General features: G+C 41.4%; 1 protein-coding gene across 4 annotated transcripts in view; it reads right to left on the bottom strand.

The window, feature by feature from the left end:
• Nucleotides 1-16,287, bottom strand: part of XPO1 (exportin 1) — a 60,131-nt gene extending 43,844 nt beyond the window's left edge. For 2 of the 4 annotated variants that reach the window (XM_005575780.4, XM_005575781.4), the window contains exons 1-4: nt 15,610-16,287; nt 11,836-11,967; nt 3,892-3,993; nt 144-216 (exon numbers count right to left, since the gene is read on the bottom strand). In XM_005575780.4, coding sequence (XP_005575837.1) covers nt 144-216; nt 3,892-3,993; nt 11,836-11,961 — 301 coding nt within the window. In that variant the 5' untranslated portion in view covers nt 11,962-11,967; nt 15,610-16,287. Of the gene's footprint in view, nt 1-143; nt 217-2,740; nt 2,805-2,962; nt 3,031-3,891; nt 3,994-11,835; nt 11,968-15,609 lie in introns of those variants that run through there. The other 2 variants (XM_074011695.1, XM_065527562.1) reach the window with 2 other exon arrangements.
• Between the last annotated feature and the right edge of the window lie 3,325 nt (nt 16,288-19,612).

Here is a 19,612-nt window from a genome sequence, read left to right as displayed (position 1 = left end):
TGCTTTGCTTCATGATAAAAGCAATAAGCTCCATTAGAGCAAAATATACTAAATATTCATTATATGCCCCCTCAAACAACTATAATAAAAATGCCAGGAATAACAAAATTCTGAATTTATAATTCTTTAATATATTTTCCTACCTTCACACTGGTTCCTTGGAAGAATCTTCCACCTTGTTTTTATCACATTTTCCAAAATTTGTAGTCCATAATACTGAAAATTGGAGAATAGAAGCATGTGAATATATTGCTATACAGGACTGGCAACTCTCAGGATTCACAAATGGACAGACATTCACACATTTACATCTAAAGTTTCAAAAACATTATGCTACCAAGTTTAATTACATATATTAAACAAGTATCTATTCACCCATATACTGAGTTTTCATGCATTTTCCTCATTTTATTGTTTACTACTCTATATAACGTCCTGCTGTTTATACATGCTCACACCAGGAGGAAGAACCAAATAAAAAGCCCTTTAGCAGCCAAATAGGCTTATCTGTCGAAGGAAAAGTAGCAGCCAGATACGAATTCACAGCATAAATGACTGCTCATAGGCTCACGTACTTTAACACGAACAGGCTCCTAAGAATTTAGCAGTTTGGATGCTATCAAGCTTCCTACCATCCTCTAGGAGTTACAAGCTTTTGGCCAAATATTAAAGTATTGTCACAGATACTTTCTATAAAAAGTGTTTACAAGCATCACTGGTGTGTTACTTAAGGAGCAGCAAGACAACCCATGGGTTTATTTTATATTTTAACCCCACCCTTATAGTTGCTATTTCTACTAATTTAAAGATAAACTTTTGTGCACAGTCAAAATAATCACAAATGCATGTTGCAATCTGTATCTACCTTTCAGGTATTTCTTCCTAAATACTAAAAGTTATAACTAAAAGTATAAAAAATTAAAAAAGAGATACCACTTCCAAGCCATTTTGTCCCTCCTGCTGATTACTCACTCTAAATAGTCAACAATATTTATAATAATTTATAAAGCTCCAGGAGTTACTACCTGAATTACTATGACCAATTAGTGTGGATAGGCAGGAGGAAGAAAAGGGACAAAACTGTTGTGGTACATTTCAACTGAGAGAATTAGGGAAGAATCAGCTATAATACCTGAAAGGTAAACTCATTCATATATAGACATATAACCTCAGATTGCAAGTTTTGGCTGAGAATAAGAGTTCATCTTTAAAATGGTTAGTCATTACACAATAAAATAGGAGCATTAGTATTTCAACCAAAGGGATCATGTGAATGCTCATTTTATCCAAAGCACAATATAGACTGTCCCAAACTACATTGTGCTCAAACAGTGAATGTTTTTGCTGTTTTCTTTCATTTTAACATTTCACACTTTTCAGGAAAATTTTGCCATTTCAACTAAAGTACTACATTTGCAAACATTCCTTAAAAACTTTCAAAATCAAAACAAGGCCAAAGCAAAATTCTAAAATTACAAATTTGATGCTATTACAATGTTTCATAATCAGCAGTAAATAGCGATTTTTCTAACCTGTTCATTTTTAAAAACACATCTATTTATTATGTCTAGGTCTGAGAAATATGTAAATAAGCAAAAAAGAGAATTTTCCAAATGCCTGAAGTTCTTAATTAGCTTTTAAAACATACTACCCTAAACAATTTTATAGGCACAAAATCAGATTGTCAAGACTCAGTAAGTCAAAGTAACGCACTGCTTACAATGTATCCTCTTGTCAAAAATCAATTAAAAAGCCTTTAAAACACTAAGAAACAAAACCCACCATATAGTTAGAAATAAAAATCTTAAAGATAACTTCATCTTATTTAACCAAACTTTTTGTTTACGTATTTATTGGAAAGACACTGTCACCTAAAGTTACTATTTACTAACCTGTAGTTATTTTCTACAACTGCATAAAGGTAGCATAAGCTTGATGAAGATACAATTCATCTTTCTGCCAAGTTGAAGCAGGGAGCCCAATAAAAGCTTTGCCCAGGTTAGGTCAGAGGAATACATCTGTTACCATAATATCCTAAAATCCAATCTCTCCCAGACATAAAGACTTGGCCTATGAAACTGAAACAAAGAAAACTTACATTCCTTTGAAAAAATGTTATTTGGCGCCAGGCAAAGTGGCCCTCGCCTGTAATCCCAACACTTTGGGGAGGCCAAGGTGGGAGGGCCAGGAGCTCAAGATCAGCCTGAGCAACACAGGGAGACCCCGCCTCTATAAAAAAAATTGGTAAGTTAGCGAGGCATGGTGGCATGCACCTGTAGCCCTAGCTACTCAGAAAGCTAGGCAGAATGTCACTTAAGCCCAGGAGTTTGAGGTTATGGTGAGCTATAATCACACCACTCCACTCCAGCCTGGGCAACAGAGGTCATGTCTCTTCAAATAACTTTTTTTTTTTTAGTATTTTTGCTCAAAATCTGAAGTGACAGTCAAATCTGAAAGCAAATGATCAATCACTATGATCCAAACATTCCAAAGAATTATACTTTTGCATTACATCTCAGAACTTGAGAAATCCACTGCTGAGTTATGAAGATGAGGGACAGATAACAGCAAAGACTAAATGAAAAGATAAATGCATGAAATGATCCCTATGGTAGAAATTTCTACTGAGCCCTTAGAAATACTTATTTTATGCATCGAATTCCCCTTTCCCCTCCCACCGCCCATGAAACAAAAACAATTGATGAACAGAATTCAGTTAAAGGGAATCAAAAGGGTAGACCTTGTGGAGGCCTGCCGTCAAAGCCTAGCTGTGTCAGTTGCACAGGAAGACACCCTTTTTCTTCCTATTACAAGCAATCAACATAATGGAACATTATGATTAATATCAGGTAGTGTTAACATCTTTAAAGAAAAAAAAATGACTGCATAAAAGCCAAATGTCATAGTGCATAAATTTAGCACCAAATCATTTGTAATTTATGTAAATTGAAGAATTCTTTACCTGTTGCTTTCTTTCTGTTCCTCTAATCATCTCATTTTTCACAAGACAAATTTGAGTTTTTAAAAATACTGTTGATAAATCAACTTAAACATTAGTAATGTCTGTCAGTATAAAAAGCAAAATTTACCAGGCAAGCAAACAGGCAAACACTGTTATGTTACTTAAGGTTAGCACTTTGAGGAAGTTCTGGACTGTATTTTTGACCTAAAATTTACAAGCTGTCAAAACTAATTAATATTTTAAAACTGTTAATTAACAAAGTCTGGTTTCAGAAACAGATGTGAATATGGCTATCTTCTGTTTTAACACAATGTATATCAAGTGGAAACCTTTCGTGTATTAAACAGAATGCCATAGTATTTTATTACTTTAAGGCAGTTTAAAGAGAAGTGTGAATCATCAAGCCTAAAACAGACAAAACACATTTTGATCAACCCTTCTGTTCAAACTTAAAAAAGGACCCGAATTATAACATTTTCCATTGTAAACAAAAACTGAGTGCTGTCCCATTAGAAGCCCAATGCCATGGAGTAGGGTTTTAAGCTGTCCACACAACTTGGTGTCAGAGGTGCCTGGCCTGTATTATATTGATTACTTGCCCAAAATAATTCCTTAATGTTATGTTTCATCTCTGAATAACATTCAGAATTTATGCTACTTAGACCTGTATACATATTCTAAAAAGAAAAAAACAAAATCAGACAACCAAAAAAGCCACCTTGCATACTAGTCCCATTACAAAACTTCATTCATAATTCTTAGGACTATTTGCAAGAATTAATTATATGCTTAACACTAAATTTTGAAACAAATTAACAATATAAAATGATTTGAGATAACAAATGCTAATACTAAAAATGAGATACCTTCCTCAAAGTTTATGACTGGAAGAAAAGAAATAACAGATTTTAAAACCACCACTTGCTTACTTTCGTATTCATATTCTGAGAAAATTCCAAAATTGTGTCGACTCTTGTCCAAGCATCAGGATGCTCCTTTAAATGTGTCAGTACTTCTTGAGCCATTCTTTGCTAAAATATTATAAAAAAAAAATTAAGCTAATGTGTTCTTTTGAAGCATTCATTAAAATGAAAACTACTGAGCAAGGCACAAATTCTAATTGGACAGAGATTCTATCATCAATGTTCAGAAATATTCAAAATTTAGACTTTACAGAAATAGAAATAAAATTATTATTATTATTATTTTTTTTTTTTTGAGACAGAGTCTCGCTTAGTCGCCCAGGCTGGAGTGCAGTGGCGCGATCTCGGCTCACTGCAAGCTCCGCCTCCCGGGTTCACGCCATTCTCCTGCCTCAGCCTCCCAAGTAGCTGGGACTACAGGCGCCCGCCGCCTCGCCCGGCTAATTTTTTGCATTTTTAGTAGAGACGGGGTTTCACAGTGTTAGCCAGGATGGTCTCGATCTCCTGACCTTGTGATCCGCCCGCCTCGGCCTCCCAAAGTGCTGGGATTACAGGCGTGAGCCACCGCGCCCGGCCAATAAAATTATTTAAACATGACTCCTAATCTTTTTTTTTTTTTTTTGAGACAGTCTTGCTTTATCGCCCACGCTGGACTGCAGTGGTACGATCTCAGCTCACTGCAGCCTCTGCCTCCTGAGTTCAAGCGATTCTCCTACCTCAGCCTCCCAAGTAGCTGGGATTACAGGCGGGTGCCACCACAGCCAGCTAATTTTTGTATTTTTAGTAGAGCTGGGGTTTCACCATGTTGGCCAGGCTGGTCTTGAACTCCTGACCTCAGGTGATCCGCCTGCCTCGGCCTCCCAAAGTGCTGCGATTACAGGAGTGAGCCACCATGCCCAGCCAACTCCTAATCTTTAAAGGTGCAAATATTTTACTTTTTTGAAACAGAGTAACATTTTTGGGGAGTAAATCTGGTTTATTTTTTAGTCTCAAAACTGCACTGGATTTCAACCAAAGATCTATTCTGAAGCAAATGAGTTATCAGCATTTAAATCAACCAAAAACAACATAAAAATTCTTATCTAGGCCGGTTGCAGTGGTTCATGCCTGTACTCTCAATACTTTGGGAGACTGAGGCAGGAGGATCACTTGAGGTCAGGAGTTCAAGACCAGCTGGCCAGCCTAGGAGACAGGCAATGTAATGAGGCCATGACTCTCCAAAAATGAAAAAAAAAAAAAAAAAAAAAAAAAGCTGCGCATGGTGGCTTGCACCTGTAGTCCTAGCTACTCAGGAGGCTGAGGTGGGAGGATCACTTGAGCCCTGGAAATCAAGGCTGCACTGAGCTATCATGGTGCCACTGCACTTCAGCCTGGTGACAGAGCAGAGACTCTGCCTCTAGAAAAACAAAAAAATCACATCTACTTAGATAAGTTATGTAATGTAGCAGGACACTCCGCTTTACAAGAGTTACCAAGAGCTCTCTAACTACAAAAATACATTTCATAGAAAGACTACTGAAAACTAGGTCTAAGTAAGACCACAAATCCCAAATACTTACATACCCTTTGAGCTCTTTAAAAAGGGCTCTTAAAATTTATTGTAACCATCCTTTCTCCATTTTGAAATTTCACTAATTTCATATATAAAATATTTGTTTTGGAAACTATTTCCGTTTTTATTTTTCTTTCTTTTTTTTTTTTTTGAGACGGAGTCTCGCTATGTCGCCCAGGCTGGAGTGCAGTGGCCGGATCTCAGCTCACTGCAAGCTCCGCCTCCCGGGTTTACACCATTCTCCTGCCTCAGCCTCCCGAGTAGCTGGGACTACAGGCGCCCGCCACCTCGCCCGGCTATTTTTTTGTATTTTTTAAGTAGAGACGGGGTTTCACCATGTTAGCCAGGATGGTCTCGATCTCCTGACCTTGCGATCCGCCCGTCTCGGCCTCCCAAAGTGCTGGGATTACAGGCTTGAGCCACCGTGCCCGGCCTTTATTTTCATATTTTTAACATGCAAACCCAGAAATACTAATCTATGTAGCCATCACCATGTGCTTGTATCAGTTTTTCTTTGAACATAAAATAACTGAAGTTTATGAAAGTCATCTTTGTGCCTTTCCCTAGTGCCATTTCCTTCCTTTGTTCCTTCTTTTTACTCTCTCTCTCTCTCTTTTTTTTTTTTTTACTTGAAGTCTCACTCTGTCACCGAGGCTGGAGTGCAGTGGCAAGATCTCAACTCACTGCAACCTCCACCTCCAGGGTTCAAGCAATTCTCCTGCCTCAGCCTCTCGAGTAGCTGGGACTACAGGCACGTGCCACCACGCCTGGCTAATTTTTGTATTTTCAGTAGAGACAGGGTTTCACCCTGTTGGCCAGGCTGGTCTCAAACTCCTCACCTCGTGATCTGCCCGCCTCAGCCTCCCAAACTGCTGGGAGTACACCTTTGTTCCTTCTTTAAAAAGTAATGGCTTTCATAAACTTGGTCTGTCTTTTCCTGTCCTCATTTTCATGGCATGTGTGTAAATTTCATGAATACGGTTGTATGGCTACCAAATTTTATGTTTATACTTAAAAAATCTTTCAGGCTGGGCACAGTGGGTCACGCCTGTAATCCCTGCACTTTGGGAGGCCGAGGTGGGCGGATCACGAGGTCAGGAGTTCGAGACCAGCCTGACCAATATGGCGGAACCCCATCTCTACTAAAAACACAAAAATTAGCTGGGCATGGTGGCGTGCGCCTATAGTCCCAGCCACTCGGGAGGCTGAGGCAGGAGAATCGCTTGAACCCGGGAGCGGAGGTTGCAGTGAGCCAAGATTGTCCCAGTGCACTCCAACCTGGGTGACTGAGACTCCCTCTCCAAAACAAAACAAAACAAACTTTTCTGCAATTAGTTTTTTCCATTTGACAGTTTTTAAGATCCAGCCATGTCAACATTTTATATAGTTTTTTCATTTCAATAAGTTTTTCATACAACATTAACGTATTTTTACCAAACACCTTTTAATTCTACTGACAAAAAGCAATGGCTTAATCCTTTTCATTTTTGTATCTTTAAAGGTTTTTTTAATAACTCAATTAGATCCTTCCTATTACCTATTTCTATTAAAAGTTGTAAGCAAAAAGTTTGGGCCAGGTGTGGTGGCTCATGTCTGTAATCCCAGGAGTTCAAGATCAGCTTGGGAAACAAAGAAAAAATAATGAGCCAGGTGTGGTGGGACATGCACTTATGGTCCCAGCTACTCAGGAGGCTGAGGTGGGAAGATTGAGCCTGGGAGGTCAAGGCTGCAGTGAGCTGTGATCATGCCATTGTGCTCCAGCCTGTATGACAGAGCAAGAAAAAGGTTTGATGACTTTAAAATCTGTCAATTACCTTTCTCTTATATTTTACTTTATCATGGGTTTAATTATGTGGTTATAAACAACAAAGCATCAAAAACAGGGTAGGAAGCACTCTTACAACCATTTCCGACAAAGATACCTTATAATCTTTAGCCTGACTTTTATTCTAGTCTTTTTAAAAAAATCGTATGCTTGGTAGGGCACCATGGCTCAGACCTGTAATCCTAGCACTTTGGGAAGCCGAGTGGGAGGATCACAAGGTCAGGAGTTCAAGACCAGCCTGGCCAACATGGTGAAACCCCATCTCTACTAAAAATTCAAAAATTAGCTGGGTATGGTGGGGCGTGCCTGTAATCCCAGTTACTCGGGAGGCTAGGCAGGAGAACTGCTTGAACCAGGACCCAGAAGGCAGAGGTTGTGGTGAGCTGAGATCACACCACTGCACTCCAGCCTGGGCTACAGAGTAAGATTCTGTCTCATTAAAAAAAAGAAAGAAAGAAAGAGAGAGAGAAATCATATGCTTATCCTGGCGTTGATGCTTTATTTTAACCACGATCTTTTCCTCAGGTAGTAAACACAATACCACATTCATGACTATCCCATACACAATCAGCAAAACACACCGCTACACACTCAATAACTTATATGGTTGTTCTCTACCCAGAAACCCACCAGAACCACTGTGGTCACCTGAAAAGATCAGATGCCTGCTTCCATTGTGAGTCTGTGGTTAGAAGAGTTAATGTGTATATTTTAAAATACAATTATACACATTTTTATTTGATTTCATTAAAGGACTGATGGGTATAATGTGTCATATGAGAAATTATAGAAGGCAGAAAGAATAATGATCTGAGTTATCTAGGGCCAAAGCACATTTTAGCAGTGTTTTGATCTTCTCCCTGAGAATATCTAGCTAGATAACCTTATCTAACTAGAGGAAAAGTTGTATCAAAGATCCTCACACAGTAAAAGTTACTTGGTCAAGTTGCCATTTTGTCAGATGCTTTGAAGTGATAAGCATTCTACACAGAATCAAATACTTCCCACACTATCACCACTCACTTCAATCTCTACATAAATCATGTTCTTTCCTGTTAGTTGTAATTTTACTCTCCGATGTTACTTCTAGTATTTGCATTCTAATGTATTCTAATCCCACCATTCTTACATAATGTTCTTTATAAACTTAAAACCCCAGTAGGGGTTTAAAAAAAAAGACACAAAAGCAAACTAAAGAGAGAGAAAACCTAGCATCTCCCTTGTGCTACTGAGTGGTGAAAGCGTTTTAGTTGCTAAGCAATAGAGTTCAAGATCTTTAACAGAACACAATATTGGAGACAACATCCAACTCTTTCTGTATCTTTTTTCTAGGTGTCTACTTGGCTAAAAATAGAAAAATACTTGTAACAGAGAGTAGTCCTAATGTAACAGTGCTAAATAGCCTACTATACTAATCATGTATGCAAAAGTTGTCTACAGATTAAAAGTCACCCTTGTAAATAATTTCTTCTCCTCCCCAAGTTACACATTCCTTTAAAAAAAAAAAAAAAAGGCTACCTACAGCTTTCTTCCCAGTTGACTTTAACAGCTTAATTAGTATAATAAATTTTTCTTGTCATTATTAGTGCATGATATTTTATGAGTAGCAAAATTTTTTTTTTAATTTCAAGCAATGAGTATCACATATGCTAAATCATTTTCATTATACTGCTAAATGTATAACCTTTAAACAGAGTGCCTTCTACCTACCAAGCACTGTAATAGGTGCTTTATAAACCTCATCATTACTACCCTCCAATCTCTTGCAGGGGAGGTCACATTTGTACATGGGACTTAAGCAATGACTAGAGAGAGCTTCCAGGAAACAAATTAAGACATCTAACACTAAAAACATGTTTTCTACCACAGCAGCTCTCTGCTACTACTCCTTTTCCTTTGAAATAAGACCCCCAAGGAGGTGGTAAACAAAAAGTAGACTGAACTAACAACACAGGACTTTTAGAGACCAAAAGGACTCCTTAACCAGCTTTAAGCTCTAAATCTTCATTTATAATACAATGTTTGCTAGTTATTTTTACGCAACTGATTGTCACATGATCTATTAAGTACTGCAGACAAAATCCTTTTACTTTGGCAAAGTTAACCTATTGTCCTTATAAAGAAAAAAAGGAAAGTTAACCTATTGTCCTTATAAACAAACAAAAAAAAAATTTAGAAACTTTTTTTTTTTTTTTTGAGACGGAGTCTCGCTTTGTCACCCAGGCTGGAGTGCAGTGGCCGGATCTCAGCTCACTGCAAGCTTCGCCTCCCGGGTTCACGCCATTCTCCTGCCTCAGCCTCCCGAGTAGCTGGGACTACAGGTGCCTGCCACCTCGCCCGGCTAGTTTTTTGTATTTTTTAATAGAGATGGGGTTTCACCGGGTTAGCCAGGATGGTCTCGATCTCCTGACCTCATGATCCGCCCATCTCGGCCTCCCAAAGTGCTGGGATTACAGGCTTGAGCCACCGCACCCGGCCAGAAACACTTTTCTTAATCTACTTTTTATTAAGAAGTCAATTTTAAAACAAACCATTAAATTTCTTAATACTATGAAACATTATTAAAAGCAGTATTACTGTAATATATTCTCAATTATAAAAATTACCACTAATTCTGTTATAAGCCATGAAGAACACTGCTCTGTTGGTTTATTTATCATACCTTTAGATGTAGTGAACTAGCTTAGTGCAAAGATTAAATAGTATTAGTAGCTGAATCTATGTGGAAAAAATTAAATGCCTTTTTCCCCAATGGCTACAGACCTGTGCTTCCAATATTATATTCAAAATTGAACCCAACCTTACTTTCATAGCTTCCTCCAAAAGCAGCTGTTTTCTATGCATCCATGCTAGAAGAAATGAAGCTTAAAGCTTCATATTGAATGTACAGCATGAGTAACAACTAAATGACAGGGATAATAAATACTGACGGATAATTTTTTCAAGAATGCTTTTGGAGATAAAGTACTGATCAAAACGCCCTAAGAGTATAAACCCGGACTAACAAGCTTACAGAATCACTGCAGAGTAATGTTTTCTGCTTTTAGAGCTTCCACAGCCCTTTTTCAAGTTTCCACTATAGTGAAAGCAGTATTGTTAGATTCCACAAGGGAATGGAAACATTTATACATGATGCTTTTTGGACTACCTATAAAAGATAGTACTATATGCATCTTACATGTTTTCAAAAAGTGTAATGGCACTCAGTTTCTTAATTATGCAAATACAAATATCTTGACAATATAAGTAACCTCATATCTATTAGCTGAACATTCATCTAACCAGAAATCTACTGTTCTGGCAACAAAACTACCTTAAAAGATTTCTGGACAGGCGTGGTGGCTCATGCCTGTAATCCCCACACTTTGGGAGGGCAAGGCAGGCGGATCACGAGGTCAGGAGATGGAGACCATCCTGGCCAATATGAAATCCATCTCTACCAAAATACAAAAAATTAGCTGGGCGTGGTAGTGCGCCGGTAGTCCCAGCTACTCGGGAGGCCGAGGCAGGAGAATTGCTTGAATCTGGGAAGCGGAGGTTGCAGTGAACCAAGATTGTGCCACTGCACTCAAGCCTGGTGACAGTACGAGACTCCATCTTAAAAAAAAAAAACAAAAAAAAAGATTTCTGACCCAACTGCAGAACTTTTTACTCATTCAAAAACATGTTTGGGCTGGCGTAAGGTGGCTCATGCCTGTAATCCCAGCACTTTGGGAGGCCGAGGCAGGTGCATCACCTGAGGTCAGGAGTTCCAAGACCAGCCTGGCCAACATGGTGAAACCCCGTCTCTACTAAAAATACAAAAATTAGCCAGGCATAGTGGCGCGCGTCTGTAATCCCAGCTAGCAGGGAGGCTGAGGCAAGACAATCACTTGAACCCAGGAGGCAGGGGTTGCAGTGAGCCAAGATCATGCCACTGCACTCCTGCCTGGGACACAGAGCAAGACTCTGTCTCAAAAAAAAAAACAAAAAAAAAGTTTGGCCCCACAGGTAAAAAATCAAGTTTTTTTTTTCTTGTGACACATACAATTTAAAATTTTACACACATTTCTGTTTCACCTTTTCGTTGGGTTCAAAAAAGCGAAAAACTTAAACTGATCAAAGCATGGTTTATGTTCAAGATAATTCCCTACATTAACAGTACCACTTAGAAAAGTGTATGAAATTCAACTAACATAAAAATACTTGGTATTCCTGTTTTTAATTAAACAAACATGTCTGTGAAGTACTTCTGTAAATGTTTTAAAAGTAGAAGAATCATATTAGCTCCAAACATATTAAGTATATATAAAAGTACAGAGAACCTTTAATACCTACAAAGTATTTAATAACATTCGGCTCTTAAGGACAGAACAAGTATAAGAATAGTATTTCAAAACAACCCAATGTAACCATATCAAACATTATGCAATTTTTTTCTCCAAACCAATTCTCATTATGGTTAATATAGAATTCCAAATTAACACAAACTATGGAATATCTTTTTTAAAGGTGATAATTTAAAATTTTATTCTAAACCCAACAACTCTGTTACACTGTCAAAATGTTATAAAGTTTTCGTTGGTTACTTTACCTGGGCTCCTTCTCCATGGTATAAGCAATTCACCACATTATCTAATAAGTTGATATCCAGTTTTTGGCTGAAATCGAGCAGCTGACGAGCTGCATGGTCTGCTAACATTGTCATAATTGCTGGCATAGATTACTGAAAATAAAGAAAAAACATTGAAGCTGCCTATGAAGTTTTGGAATTATCAGAAACTTCCTACAAGTTATTTTACTTCAACCATGTTATTACAAATATTTTAATGAATACTTTAGAGACTTTAATTACAAAAAACAGAAAGTAAAAGCCAGTAACATAAGCTGAAATTACTTAGCTATTTGATAATTACATAAATTATTATGGTCCATTCAACTTTTCTAGTGTTTTGTTTATACACCAGAAAGACTCCCCTATTCTACTAACATTTATAAAGTATGCTAACCTATTATTTAAATGCATCCACTATTAGGATTTTATGGTCCTAAAACATGATACAGTTCAGTATCTTGATGTCCAAACTTCTTAAGCAAGTAGGATTAAGTTCAAGTGAATGTGTTTTTCTTTTCTTCCCAACTAGGGTCTTCTGGATAACTCAGTAAAAGCTCACTTCACATTATCTTAACTTTATAAAAATAATTCTATAAAGACAGAATGGGCTGAGCGCAGTGGCTCACACCTGTAATCCCAGCACTTTGGGAGGCCGAGGTGGGCGGATCACTTGAGGTCAAGAGTTCCAGACCAGCCTGGCCAACAATGGCAAAACCCCATCTCTACTAAAAATAGAAAAATTAGTCAGGCGTGGAGGCAGGCGCCTGTAATCCCAGCTACTCAGGAGGCTGAGGCAGGAGAACTGCTTGAACCCAGGAGATGGAGGTTGCAGTGAGCCAAGATGCGTCACCCCACTCCAGCCTGGGCAACAGAATTGAGACTCCATCTCAAAAAACAAACAAAAAAAGACAGAATGACGTTAAAAATCAAAATGTGGATATACAGTAATTCCTATCGTCTACAGCAATGGTTAGCAGGAACCACAAGTCTAACATATCTTGGTATAAATCCCCTTAGCCTCTACAGAAATAACTTAGTTTCTACACTCAAACCATTCAAATTGTTTCAACCCTCAATGAATTGGGGGATTGAAATTACATCTACAATCATATTTACTGAATATATAATCTAGGAAAAAAAACTTTACGGGCAATATGCCTAACAAGATTCATTGGCAAGTTAAAAGCTGTAAAAGCCTGCCCATTCCCAAATAAAAAAGAATTCTAAGAGAAAAATGAGCTACTTCGCCAAAATATGTACTGGTTAAAACCTACTAGTTCATATGCAACGCTATCCTTTTAAGAGGATTCTACTCTAAGATGCTGGCACACATCCAACTTTTTGTTGCCCAGAATTATAAAAAATATCTTTCCTCTGCTTTTCTTCAAAGCCAATGCCACTCAAACCTAACTGGTTAAGTCAGTAGTCCTTAACCTTTTTTGGGGTCTAAGATGCCTGAGACTCTGAGGAACCAATAGCTCTAACCTAGTTTTTAAAAACTCATGATTCTGTATACAATTGTAGAGGATTCAGGACATCCTGAAAGCCATCCATGGCACCCCCGGTTTAGTGTATTTAGAACTAACAAGGTCAGATCTCCGCTTCTTCCCATTTTAGGAACTTTCATGGACCAGAAAATGAGTAGCTAATTTCTTTACACTGTATTTGGACAAACTAGCTTGGCAGGGGGGAAAAAAGGCGTTAATTCCTGGCTATTTTATAACAGCTTAAAAATGTCCATAATAATGGCAGCAATTTCAATTTTAATGCAAATGTCTCATTTAAATATAACGTCTGTTACAACAGATTAGAACTCCAAAAAATGAGTCACCTATGACTGACATGATGTAAAAATAATGTGAAACTCAAGAAATTAGGAGTTCAAGAATTGGTCCATTATTGACAAAACTGATGAGACTTCAAAATATTTTGTAGTAGGCATTAAACAAACTTTTTTAAACAGCAGGATACTTGTTACACACCACAAAAAAAACCCTTAAGATCTAAAAACTGAGAGGAAATATATATTCCACAAATGAATGTGTAAACTCTCCACCTTCAACTACTATAAAATTTAAAAGATCAGAACAATCTTAATTATTTGAGGCTTAAAAGCAATGTCCACAAAGCATCAAGATCTACGTATCAGAAGTTTTCAAATATTTCGGTTAATTATCGAACAAACTTTTCACCTATTTACTCCTACAATAGTTTAATGCCAAAACAAAAAAGGATTAAGAAAATGACTCTTCCAAGTTTCACTTTCAAATACACTGTCCTTATAGAATTCTCCGAACTAGACTGATGTGAAAAACGAGATTTAGAATAGAAGGATTTAAATACAGTAGTTTGCCATCCTTAGAACTAGCGGCTGTCTTCGAAATGACCTACCTATTCTTGAACTGTACATAGTACAGAAATGGCGGCTTTGTGGTCAATGCCAAGCACATTTAGTCCCCCAAACCAAGCCGCTTCCAAAACATTCTTTCCACTAACAGCAGCGTCCCACACTTAAGATATACAATCAGACAGCAAACAAGTCAAAGAGGGAGAGGTGTAACCACGAACGCTCATTCCCGTTGGGCTCTTCAATCCTAAAATCCACTCACTGGATAACATACACTAGGGATTATCCAGCTTAATGGATAATGTTGTGACTCTACAAGTGACCCCCAATGCCAGTTCCTATCCAAAACCCAGGAAATCATAACCGTTGCTTAATAACTTCACACTAGGTGAAAAAAAAAAACAAGTCGCTACAAGGCGAAAGACTGACTGCTCCTTAGGTGTGTGGGCAACCGCCTGCTTCATTCAGGAGAAACACACCTCACTAGGGCCCGCCCTCCCCTGGCTTCCCACCCGAACCGATTTGCAGCCCTTCTAACTATAGCACACGGGAGCACGCACTCACCCCGCCCATACTCGGAGGAGGCATTTAGACCAGGCGCCTTAAGTTCAACGCCCCTTTCTCTATGCAGCATGGCCTCGGCGTGATCAGAGGAGGTCCGGGCTGAGCCAGTAATGAATGCTTCCTCTACTACACCACTTCCTCCCACCCAACCCAAACTCAGACATCGGAATGAAGGAGAATCAGGGCATCCTCCACTGTACGAGGCCAGCAGTAAATGGTTTAACCAACTTATCACACACAAACCCCTGAAAAGGAACTACAAGACGGAATCCCATGTGCAGGCCCCTGAAAAATTCATCTTTCCTACTTCACATGCCACTCTGCAAAAAACCGGAGAGCTTTCGAGTTTCCTTGCTGGAGGAACAGGGAGTCGGCAGCCCCTCCCTCCCCCATCCCAAGCTCTCCACCGAGGGGGCCACGTGATGCAGGCGGACGTTTCAATGCTGCTGCACTAAATATTTCTGGAAACTTCCACTCCTAATAATTTACAGAGATGTTCCTGAAATCACCCCAACTTCTCCCCAGCCCGTGGGGCTGGGGAAGCCCTTCCACCCCGCGCGGGGCCCCGTTTCACTATCACGCTCCTCGCCTTCCTCCACCGCCACCCGCACACGCGAATGACCCAGCAAGCGCTCCCCTCCCGCGGCCGCCTCCCCGCCTCCATCCCCCAGCGGCAAAAGCGGCTCCATTCAATCGCAGGCTCCGCTGTGGGCCCGGCGCGCCCCCGGCCCGCCCGCCGCCTCCTGGGCTCGCTTCCCGCGACCGCCGCGCCCCACGCTGGCCTCCTCCCGCCCGGCCGCGCCGCCGCCCGACCCTCGGCCCCAAAGACACAGTCGACTTACCCAGAGATTGAACCAACTGCTCCTTCCTTCCTTGTCGGGGGATTAGGGCCAGGGAAGGTGGGGAGGGGGAGAGGGGACGAATCAAGGTGGGTTTCACAGTTTTCCCACCTTAAAAAAAGAAATTAAAAAAACGGAGAGGAAAAGGGCAAAAAGAGCTCAATAATATTTACTATTTCAGGGACGCTTCCCCCCAACACACACACCCACCCGCCCCCCAAAAAAGAAGGGGAATTAATCTGGGGAATAAATGCTCCCGCCCGGCTGGGGAGTGAGGGAAGGGGGAGGGAACCGGGTCAAGTCCCAAAGATTCAGCCCCAGGGGGACCCTCCAGCCACAGGCAGCAGCAGAAGCGGCAGGAGTAGGGGGTGTAGAGTCCACACGGCCGGGGGGACGCTCTGCTGCCAGTTGCAGTCCGACTCCCCCCTACCAAAACACGGCTCCCTCTCTCACGCGGCTCCGGCGCTGGGCCCCCCCCAGGCTCGCCTAAACTTTCCCCCCTTCTCTTGCTCCTCAGCGACTGGTGGTTCCCCCCTCCCCCTCTGGGTGGTTGCACGGACTGCAGCAGCAAAGACTGGAACAGGCACCGCCGCCGGGGCTGTAGCTACTGTTGCTCTTGCTGATGCTGTAGCTCCCGCTGCTCCTGCCGCGGCCGCTGCAGCCGCTTCTCCCCCTCCTCCTAGTGCCTCAAACTCGGAACCGGTTGAAACCGGTTCAGACTGGGAGATTCCATCTCGGTTGAGTTTTCAGCCCATGGCGCCGCGGAGCGTTTGGAACCTGGGCCTCCGCCCCCAGCCCGCCCTCCTATTGGTCAGTTCCAGCTACAGCCGCGCCATGAGCCTATCTCTCATTGGCCTGAGCGCCAGTCAATCCCACCTCAAGGCTCCACACGAGCCCGCCGCTTCGGCCCCCGCCTCTTTTCAGCAGCGATTTGCCCGCAGAGTGGGGGAGGGGAAGTGGGGAGGGTCGAAAGGCAAGAGGAGAGGGGTGGAGGAGGAGGAGGTGGGACGAAGAGCAGGGCTAAGTAGAAAAGAGAGCGAAGGAAAGCCGCGTGGAGGATTCGTTCGAACGAGCTGTCAATCAAGTGCAGCCCGCCCTCGAGCTCTCGACTTCCCTTCCCCCTGCGGCCCTCACCCTCCCAGTGCCTAGTTCGCAGGCCCGGCCTTTCCCGCCCGCTCATTGGCTGGGCGCCTTCGGTGACGGAGAGGGTGGGGCGCAGCTCGTGAGCTAGTGGCGGCGCGAGTTTGATCGCGGCGCGCGGCGGTGTTCGATCTGCTTCCCGGACTCGGCCGGCCCGCCCCCACCGGCTCCCGCCAACCTGCGGGGGCCTGAGCCCGCGGGAATTAGGATCCGCCCCTCAGATGGGGGATGCGTTCGGAAAAGGGATGGCACACCCAGTTGTTTTGAACTCTCGGAGGGGTGGAGAAAGGAGGGAAAGGAACACTTCCGAGGCCAATTGTAGGCCCCAGACCTCTAATCCATTTTAGAGGCCTGGGTTGGGCCAGGTAGCTGAGAGAGAGGTTGGGGTGAGGCGCAGGGCGTGCATTCTTGGCGCCTCGTGATCTTCTCAGGGTCTCGGAAAATATATCGAAATACTTCTTGGGAAAGTCTTAAAATTTCAACTCTGCCTCCCCAGGCTGGAATTTGGCCGCTTCGACAACCAACCTTTCCTGAAAGCCAAAACATTGTAATCCCAGGTTATTGGTTTGACAGCGCATGTTTTGGCTGGGTGAGCTTGCATGCCAACTGCGTCCCACCTGGTGCCCTTGATCTGCAACACTCAGATTTTCCTTTCACCCTAGCGGCACTTCACATACTAAATCATCACCAAATAGTATTTTCTGTGAAAGTCACATGCACGTTGTCTTTCACGTGGTTGCGTCTCTTGTTTGTTCCCAAGCGTCCTCCAAATCAGCTTTACAGATTGTTCTTTGCTTAAGAGCAAATAGCCCACCAAAATTTACTAGGCCCTTTGTGCCACCAAGAGGTAGATAAATGGTTTATTGAAGTAATACAATTTTCTTTAGCAAATGTTCGTTCACGATGGACTATGACTAACTTCAAAGCACCACTTATTCTAACTCCCCCTCCAATAAAGAAAAACCCAACAACTCAATGTTTAGATGCACCAGAATGATTTTGGATGATTTTCAGACCTAAGTTTTTATTCATTACATAAATGAATAATATCAAGCCATTTTATATACATATATACATACATATATAAAGTACTATGTATGATATGTGATGTACAGTTGGCCCTCTATCCGTGGGTTCCCCATCCTCAATTTCAACCAGCCCTGGGTGGAAAATATTTTTAAAATAATACAATAAAAATAAGACAAAATAAAACGCAATGCAGTATATTTATATAGCATTTACATTGTATAAGGCATTATAAGCAATGTAGAGATGATTTAAAGTTTACATCATATAAGCTATTATAAGCAATCTAGAGACTGAAGTGTAACGGGAAGTTTACAAATACAGTATATGCAAATACAGTAAATCCTCACTTAACATGGTCATGGAGAGGATCTTGGAAACTGCCACTTTAAACACAAGGATAGGCCAGGCATGGTGGTTCATGCCTGTAATCCCAGCACTTTGGGAGGCGGAGCTCGGCAGGTCACTTGAGGTCAGGAGTTCGAGACCAGCCTGGCCAACATGGTGAAACCCCTCTCTGCTGAAGATACAAAAATTAACCTGGCGTGGTGGTGGGTACTTGTAATCCCAGCTACTCGGGAGGTTAAGGCAGGAGAATGGCTGGAACCTGGGAGGCAGAGGCTGCAGTGAGCCAAGATCACGCTACCGCAGTTCAGCCTGGGCAACAGAATGGGACTCCTCAAAACAAACAACAAAAAAACCGTAGAAGGACATATAACAAAATCAATTTTACCATAGGCCTGTAATCCCAGCATTTTGGGAGGCCAAGGTGGGAGGATCGCTTGAGCCCAGAAGTTCAAGACCAGCCTGGGCAACATGGCAAAATGTGGTCTCTACCAAAAATACAATAATTAGCTGGGCATAGTGGCATGCGCCTGTAATCTCAGCTACTTAGGAGGCTGAGGTGAAAGGATCACTTGAACCCGAGAGTTTGAGGCTGCGTGAGCTGTGATGATGCCATCATGCCACTGTACCCTCCAGCCTGGGTGACAGAGCGAGACCCTGTCTTAAAAAAAAATTACCAATCTAACGCCGGCAAAAGTATGATTGTGTATGATGCTAAAACAGGGTGAGAGAGAAAGGATCTCTTTTTTTTTTTTTTTTTTGGAAAAAGTGTCTCACTGTGTCTCTCCCAGGCTGAAAGGATCCTCCCTGACTCAGCCATCTGAGTAGCTGGGACTATAGACACATGCCAACATGCCTAGCTAGTTTTGTGTGTATATATATGTGTGTGTGTATTTTTTTTTTGTAGAAAAGGGGTTTTCCCATGTCACCCAGGCTGATCTCAAACTCCTGTAGGCAAGCGATCCTCCTGCTTCAGCCTCACAAAGTGCTGGGATTATAGGCCTGAGCCACCTTGCCCAGACAGGATACTCATTTCAAGAAAAACTTGACCTGGGAAGATAAAGTCTGGGTTGCACCCCTATTTCTATCAAGCTCAATTTAGTGTGGAGAATGTTTATAGAAAATTATGAGTATTCTGTCAGTGAATAATCTACGTACAGTCTGTGAAGCCTCAAGTCAGTCAGGAGCAGAATCAGCAGTTGCCTGCAGGTGAGTTGCTGCCTTTTGAGAACATAGTGAAAAAGTATGTGACAAGGCTGCTAAATCTAGGAGATACAGTTTGATAGTCTGAGAAATCTGTACAGTTCTTCTACGAGGTGACATTCAACAATGGATCCCAAGATTCTCTTACTCATGGAGAAATGAGATAAGTATATCACTTAACTTGGACCATTCTCAGACAGGACGGAGGAAGCTATAGCTGTTTTGTTTGAAGTACTTCTAGGCCAAAAATAAAAATAATGACATGGGGTTATATGTCTGCTGCAACTGTCAG

This window comes from Macaca fascicularis, chromosome 13 (assembly GCF_037993035.2).
Source record: "Macaca fascicularis isolate 582-1 chromosome 13, T2T-MFA8v1.1".
Taxonomy (NCBI): Eukaryota; Metazoa; Chordata; class Mammalia; order Primates; family Cercopithecidae; genus Macaca; species Macaca fascicularis.
Note: the sequence above shows the minus strand (reverse complement) of the source record. Positions and strands in the feature narration are given on the sequence as shown.